Source organism: Nicotiana tomentosiformis, chromosome 10, assembly GCF_000390325.3.
Source record: "Nicotiana tomentosiformis chromosome 10, ASM39032v3, whole genome shotgun sequence".
Lineage (NCBI taxonomy): Eukaryota > Viridiplantae > Streptophyta > Magnoliopsida > Solanales > Solanaceae > Nicotiana > Nicotiana tomentosiformis.
The window spans coordinates 35,637,433-35,645,828 of record NC_090821.1 but is presented as its reverse complement, the minus strand read 5'-3'; the positions used below and the strand labels follow the sequence as shown (position 1 = coordinate 35,645,828).

The 8,396-nt window shown below is 38.6% G+C and overlaps 1 protein-coding gene across 1 annotated transcript; it reads left to right on the top strand.

The window, feature by feature from the left end:
* The first annotated feature begins 1,923 nt into the window (after positions 1–1,923).
* On the top strand, positions 1,924–2,517 carry LOC138900006 (uncharacterized). Its single transcript, XM_070186706.1, has one exon. It carries the CDS (start codon positions 1,924–1,926, stop codon positions 2,515–2,517), a length of 594 nt encoding a protein of 197 aa, XP_070042807.1.
* Positions 2,518–8,396: the final 5,879 nt, after the last annotated feature.

Below are 8,396 nucleotides of genomic sequence, written 5' to 3'. Positions count from 1 at the left end.
TGAATTACACAATAAAAACTACATAAATAGGCCAAAAATCCGAAATCGGCCAAAACCCGGCCCCGGGCCGACGTCTCGAAACCAGTCAAAAATGGTAGAATTACAAACCTCGTCCTCATCTGAGTCTAACCATACAAAATTCATCAAAATCGGACTCCGTTTGGTCCCTCAAATCCTCACTTAAAACTCTCCAAAACTCAAACCCTAACTCCCTCAATTTCACCCTAAACCCCTACTAATTTCATGGCTAATCAGTGGAAAAATATCATAAACGCGTGTAAATAAACCCAAGCGACTTACCTCACTGATGACTTGTGATTCTCCCTTGAAAAACACTGCCCTAGCTCAAAAATCCATTCAACAATGGAGGAAAAGGGGCAAAAATTCGCGAAGTGTGATATATATAGGTTCTGCCCAGGGGTTCCGCACATGCGACTCCATATGCGCATCTGCGCTTCCGCATCTGCGAATTTTCATTAACTCGCCAGGCTTCGCTTCTGCGGTCACCTTACCGCACCTGTGGTCATTGTAGATGCGAAGACCAAGCCGCACCTACGGTTCCTCTGTGCACCTGCGAAGCTCGCACCTGCGGTACCCAAACTGCAGGTAGGGACACACAAGAACAGCAGCTCCAACAACTTCCAAACTCCCCGATACCCATCTGAAATCATCCAGAGCCCCTCAGGACCTCAACCAATAATTCAAACAAGTCATATACCACTACCCGAACTTAGTCGAACCTTCGGAACGCCCAAAACAACACCAAAACACCAATTCGACCTCGGATTCAAGTCTAAGAACTTCTAAACTTCCAAAATTCGCCATTGACGCTGAAACCTATCAAACCACGTCTGAATGACCTCAAATTTCGCACACACGTCACAAATGACACTACGAACCTACTCCAACTTCCGAAATTCCATTCCGACCCCGATACCTAATTTTCCACTGCCGACCAAAATCGCCAAATTTCTAACTTTCGCCAATTCAAGCCTAATTCTACCACGGACCTCCAAATTACATTCCGGACACACTCCTAACTCTAAAATCACTCAACGAAGCTAACCGAATCATAAAAATCCAAGTCCGAACTCGTTTACTCATAAGACAACTTCCGGTTGACTTTTCTAACTTAGCTTTCTAACTAAGAGACTAAGTGTCCCATTTCACTCCAAAACTACTCCGAACCCAAACCTACCAACTCGATACAGCTCAACACAGCTGAACAACACATAAATAAGCAAAAATGGGGAAAATGGGGCTATAACTCTCGGAACGACCGACCGGGTCGTTACACTTTCTCAATTTGTTTTGGGTTGAAAAATGGTTAAGTTAGTGGATTAGGGCGGATGAGACCTTTTTAACATTTTAAAAAATTGTGGGTCACATATAAAGTTTGAAAAGCATTATCTCTCTCTCATTTTTCATCCCAATTTCTCTTTCAACTCTCAACTCTCTCTTCTCTCTGTCACTCAATCCCATCGACCAAGGTGCATTCCGGCGGGAAGGGACAAGAATCAAGCTTCGATTTTGGGTGTGATCGTCTCTATAGACCCATCAAGCACTGTATTAAAACTCAGAACGCCTCAATTTTGGTAAATTCTAAATTCTTCTTATTCCGTTTCTTACATTTTTTATTTCGGATTTTGTAGAGTGATTCGTTCACGTGCATGTTCAAGATCGGTTGGGTTGTGAATAACCATATCTTATATAGAGTGAGTGGTTATATTTGCTTCTTGGACTACCTCTATGCTCTGTATTTTAGAATTTCGTCATAACTGTCGACCTAATATTTATTAATAAACCTGTGGTCGATTGTTTTCTAGTCATAGATGTATGCTGGAATTGGGGTTTATTTTTTTTTATTCTGATCATAAGTTTAAAATTATTAAATATGACATTACATATTTGCATGTAGGTAACATGAGGAGGAAATTAGCTGCTAAGAAGCATATTCCTTTGACAAAGCCTTCAAAGCCTTCAAACAGGAAAGAAAATATAGAAATAGAAGCATCGCCAAGTAAAGCAATTGCTGAGCCTTCAAAAGCTGCTACTAGAAAACGAAATGTGGATACTACTAAAACTTCCCCTAATAAAGGAAATGCTGAGATTTCTAAGCATGATAGGAGAAAAAAGAACAAAGAGCCATCAAAGTCTATCAATAAAAAAAGAACAAGATCAAAATCTAGATTAGTTGACGAGGACATACCTGTTAGTAAAGAATTTGTTTCAAGGAGGTTAGCATTAAAGGGTGTTGATGAGGAGGAGGAAGAAGAAGACTTGGACATAAATGCAGCACAAACTCAAACGGAAGAATATGTTTCTGAAAAAATAATTATTGAAGAAGAAAAGGACAGTGATGATGAAGCATTAGGTGTGGATGATGATGAAAATGGTGATGCTACTGCTCAGGAGGTTGATAAAGATGCCGAAGAAGAAAAAGAAGAAGATGTAGCAGAAGAAGAAAATGATGAAGAAGATGATAAACATCTTGAATATGGTGAAGATGGACTGTAAAGTGAAACACATGCAGTAGTTGAAGGTGACCAGGATGTTCTGTCAATTCCTGTATTTGTAAGGGCGATCGACGCATCCAAATACAATTTCAGGACTTTTCTAAAAAAGCATAGACGTTTCCTGGCCAAGATAAGTGTGAGGTCTAGGATCAATGTATTCCATGAGTTCAAGGATAAACTTAGAACAATCAAATTGATGGAAAAGTTTAATAGTAGTTGTTTTGGTCAGTTTGCAAAACTTTCAGAGCACTGGACACAGTTCAATAGATAGCTTGTCCATTCCCTATTGATTCGCCGAATTTATTGCACGAAGAAGCGCGAGTTGTGGTTTATAGTTAGAGACAAGCCCGTTCACTTTGGATTGAAGGAGTTTTCTATGATGTCTGGATTGAACTGTGGTGCCAAACCCAGTAAAGAAGCTATGAAGAAAGTGATGGATGATGGCCAAGCATTCTGCGACAAAGTTTGCCAGTCTAGCAGGAAAGGGGTGGATGCATAGCTGCTTTTGAAACAGTTTAAGTCCAAGAGGTTTGACACAGTCGAGAGGTTTAAGATTGCATTGGTGTGGTTTGTACATTAAGTCTTGCTTGCAAGGGATAACATAGCACGCGTTGATAAGAAGTGGATTCGTATGGTTAAGAATCTGGAATTTTTCTTGAAATATCCTGGGGGAAATGAGCGTTTTGAGCTCACAATTGAGTACTTGAAGAAGGACACGTTGCCAATATACAAATCATATGTGATCAAGAGGAAGAAAAACAATATCTCTAGTAAAAAGTCCAAATCGACTAGTTATTCCCTGTACGGCTTCCCATAGGCATTCATGGTAAGTATTAAAAAAACATCCTCAAAATTTCTTTGTAGTTGAGTATTATTATTTTATTTACTACGGAAAGAAATTAATACTTTTTGGTTCATGAAAAAATATAGGCATGGGCGTACGAAGCAATTCTACTATTTGGTCGTACTGCCGAGAAATCAAATGTCGTATCGATACCACTGCCAAGGATATTGAGATGGCACATCAAGAAAATGACATTTGAACCTGATTAGGATCCCTTTAAGCAGAGAGTTGATGACCCTGGTGTGGTAAGATAGGGAGTGCAATAACATTCCACCAGTAGATTAGAATCAACCAAAGTATGAGATTATCATAGACCTCGTGTCTATTATTTTGTATTGCTTGTCTAATGACTTCTATCTATGTTATATTTTAGGAGGTGCACCCTTACCTTATTCCTACCCTACATGATATGGATATGGACTACATGAAAAATTTGGTACCATATGACGATGAGGTAGCGGATCCTAAATCAACCAGTTAGCGATTGATTTAGAATGGGCGACTGGCATTAAAAAGGCACCTGGTGTAGTGAGCTTAGAGACTAATGATGAAGCTAACATTTCTGATGATGACCCTTTGGGTGAGAGTATTCCTGGTTCACCACTAGTTGATGGTTTTTCTGATATTGGTAGAGGAGGACCATGCAGGATGTGCAGTGCTCAACCAAGTAATACAGATGTGCGCGAAGATTTGAAGGTTGTGAATGAGAAATTGGATAAGGTGTTGAAGATCCTTGGGGAGATGCAAAATCAGAATGAGGGCCCATATAAAGTAGTTGAGTCGCCTTGGTACAGAGTTACAAGATTGCAAAGCAGATTGAGGAATGCTCCAATTTCTGCAAGCAAGATGAGGAAGTTGAAACAGAGCAAGAAGAAGAAACCAAAGGTAGACGTACTCAAACCAGTTTCGGAGGAAGATAAGAAACTATTCTGTGAATGGTTTGACAAGAAGGAGAAGTTTCCTAAAAACTTCTTGACTGGCAGCTATGGTTGGAGATTTTTCGAGCAGTTGTGCGGTGCTAACCCGTCCATTTTAATTTTTGTAAGCCGCTTAATCACTGCATGTATTTTTTTTTTATTTTTAGTATTTAGCATATGGAGGAACTTTTGGCACTGATGCGGGTACGAAACATAAAACGTCCACGCCTTTATGCCCATAGTCATGTTGTTATGGATGTTGCATTATGCAACAACATGTGCATTGCATGGGATAAGATCAAGGAGGCTGCCAGTAAAGAGGGAAACGATTTGGACTTTTGTGAGACAGTTGATGCTTGTCAAGACTTGTGCCTTACACCCCTGATGCTATATCCTCAAGTAAGTATGCCAAAACCTGGGGCTGTGGAGTAGTGCAAGGTTAAGCTGTTGTACTGTGTGTGGTAAATTGATAACAAGTATTTTGTGCCTGTTGTTTTCCACTTGACAGAGGGTTTGATTTGAATTTACGTTAGCAATGTCAGTTTGTATGATGATGGTAAACTAGAAGAACTGGTACAACCCCTCGCACTCATGATGCCTAGGATTTTGATGAAAACTGGCCAGTTTGCATACTTAGGCCAAGATGTTCTTAAGAAATGGTCCTGGGAGCGTATTATGGATGTGCCAGCTATTCAACAAAGGTAAATTAAATGTGCCATCCATTATGTTTTACTCATTCTTCTGGTTTCTATAATAATTAATTGTGTCTTTGATTATTGTAGTAAAAGCAGTAGAGCATATGCAGTGAATGTTATTGACTTTCTGCTACCTGATATGCCATTGGATCAGCTTAATGACAGGCGAATGGAGTTGTTCAGGGAAAAATTTGCAGTTGATATCTTCAGGGGAATGATAGACCCTTCTTAGTTTTATAATTGAAATTTCAAGTTGTTTTGATCACGGGACAAATTCATTTTGGGTGAACTTGTAGTAATTTATGATATTTGCATCTACCTCTATTTCTATGTAATAAAACTACCTTGCTGCTTATTAACTGTTGATGCTGTAATTTTTGTTTCCTTAGAACTTCCTTATTGTATTACAATAGGCAGCTACTTGGTTGCGTAATAGACAATGTGTCTAGTAATAAACTTGCTAGTTGGCTGTGTAGCAGACAATGTGTCTAGTACTAATAACTTGATCAAATATAACATTGCATCAGGCATAACCCAGAGGTTGCGTAATAGACACTGGGTCCATCAATAAACTAGCTACTTGGTTGCGTAATAGACTCAAGGTCGCGTTTAATAACTTCAACAGATTTAACATTACACCATTACAACATTACATGATCCAAAATACTTCCAACAAAACAAACTTATAGTAATTAAACTATTCCTACCACTAACAAACCAATGTTCTCCTTCTCACTTCATCATCCAAGCTACCACAAATCCGAAAACGACGCACAAGAGCATTACCCACTTATTGAGCCTCATTTCATTCATCTTAACCATCCCTCCAACTGTACAATTTATAGGAATATTCCCTCCCTCCAGTTCAATCCCTCCATCATCATCATCTTCCTCATGAACATCCATTGGTAATATATTTTTAAGTTCAACCACCTTCATCTACAAAACAATCTTTTCAAGATTAAGAGCGTCCTTTTCACACTTCAAACTACTGATAAGGTAGAATTGACATCTACCAGATCATCGTCCCATTCCCAAAATTGACATCTTTTACCCTATCGAATCAATTGGAAGAAATAATTTATTTGTAAAATTAAATCCCTAAAATTAAAAAGAGGTGAATCTGTAGAATTCATCTTACCTTAGTTTTGGAATATTTTAAGAAACGCCGACCAACATTAACCGGAGGTATAGCTGTAAATTGACTGGCAGCGATGCCGCAGTGACAATTCTTTCTCGACCTAAAGGATGCACTCGACCCTTGACTCATTTTCCTTCAATTGTTTGAGTAATGTTTTTCGGAAGTAAAAATTAGGGTTGAAATGTGATCAATTTTATTTTGAGATGGCAGGTAAAATGGGTAATTTAAAATGGGTTAATGGTCAAAAATATATGGTTACAATGTGATCAATTTTATTTTGATCACATGTGTAACGACCCGACCAGTCGTTTTTAGCTCTAGCACGGCGTTCGGCGATTTTAGGCCTTGAGTAGCTTCACTTCAGGTATTATGACTTGTACATGCGGTCGGAATTGAATTTTGGGAAGTTCGGAGTTGATTTGGAAAGAAAATTCTAAATTTGGAACCTTTAAGTTGGAAGAATTGACCAATATTTGACTTTTGAGTAAATGACCTCGGAATCGGGATTTGAAGGTTCTAGTAGGTTTGTAAGATGATTTCGTACTTGGGCGTATGTTCGGGTTGAGTATCGGGTGATCTGGGGGCATTTCGGCGCTTAATATGGAAAGTTGGCATTTTGAAGATTTTAGAATTTCCTAAGTTTGGTTTGAAGTGGACTTTGGTATTATCGATGTTCATTTAGGGTTTTGAGCCTTGAAATAGGTTCACATCGTGATTTATGACTTGCACATAAAATTTGGTGTCATTCCAGTATGTTTACGTGTGATTCAGACGCTTTCGGTGAAGGATGAAGGTTTGAAAGTTAAGAGTGTTTAAGAAATTGAGTTTGATATTTAATCATTGGTTTCGATGTAATTTATGTTCCGAGCCTTCGGACAAGTTTACATAGGGTATATAAACTTGTTAGAATGATTGAACGGGGTTCCTCGGACATCGGGTGAGTTTTGGGATGGTTCCGGACTACTTTTAGGCCTTTTGGAACTGCTGATAACCGGTGTCAAGGGTGTGAAATGTGATGGCATAGGTTTGGGCCGTGATCGCGAAGAGCAAAGTGCTATTCCAGGCCTTGTGAATCGCGATCGTTGAAGGAAGGTTGCGATCGCATAGAAGGAATTTCTGCTGTCAGTGGTCTGACTTTGGAAGCTTATATCTTGTAATCTATAAGGGATTTGGAGATGATCCAAAAACAAAAGTTGTATTCCTTTGAATCTAGTTTTCAGAAAATCAAATCGTTTGTCATTTGGGATTTTGTCTAAAAAGTTATGCCAATTATACTGAAGGGTATCTGTAGAGAAGAAAACACAAATCGTACATTGCGATCGCGGGATTTTGGCCGCAATCGCGATGAAGGAAATGTTGCTGGAACTTTTGTTAACCATGATTGCGTAGATTATAACTGCGATCATGAAGAAGGAGGCCTGGCAGGTGTATTAAACATCTAATTTCAGGATTTTGAGCTCATTTCTTTACTTTTACGTTCTTGGAGCACATGTGGGGCGATTTGGGGTGGTTCTTGAAGATCATTTCGCCATATATCATAAGGTAAGTTATTCCTACTTGTTTCAAGTTAAATAAATGGGTATATATGAATTTAAACATGGAATTTGATAGAAATTATGGAATTTTTGGAAGAAAACCTACAAATGATATTTTTGGATTTTGACCACGAAATTAGACATAAAATTGGGAATACATTATATAATTGAGTTCGTGGTTCTATATGAAATGTTTATCTTCGAAAAGTTTCGGCATCTGGGCACGTGGGCATGAGGGTTGAATTTGTTGACTTTTTGAGCGGAGTCGAGAGTTATTATAAATTGATTAATTAAGAGTTTTTGGGTATATTTTGATTGGTTTGCACGTTGTTTGACTAGTTTCGGATCGATGGACATTGATTTGAGGTTTTAGAGAGGCGTTGAAGCCGGTTATCGGATTTCGAAGTGAGGTAAGTCTCTTATCTAACCTTATGAGGGGGAAACTATCCCCAAGGTGATGTAATTGTTATGTGCTACTAGTTGTGGGTTCTATGTACGCACGAGGTGACGAGTGTACGTACATAGCTAAAGCATGTTTATGTCCGGGTAGACTTAGTACTTTATCATGTAATATTTGAATTATTTGAACTCATTTTTGCTAGCTTAATTAAGTGAATTTAACATTGAAATTGATTTAGGAATATATTAGTTGTTGGCAAAATATTTGATAAACGGTAAATGGTATATCCACTTTATGCTCATGTACTTGTATTGTAAGCACGTGACTCGTAATTCGATAAGTTCCTTC

What these genes read in the sequence shown, in the direction of transcription:
- LOC138900006 (XM_070186706.1), top strand. Translation starts at nt 1,924, where the DNA reads ATGAGGAGGAAATTAGCTGCTAAGAAGCATATTCCTTTGACAAAGCCT.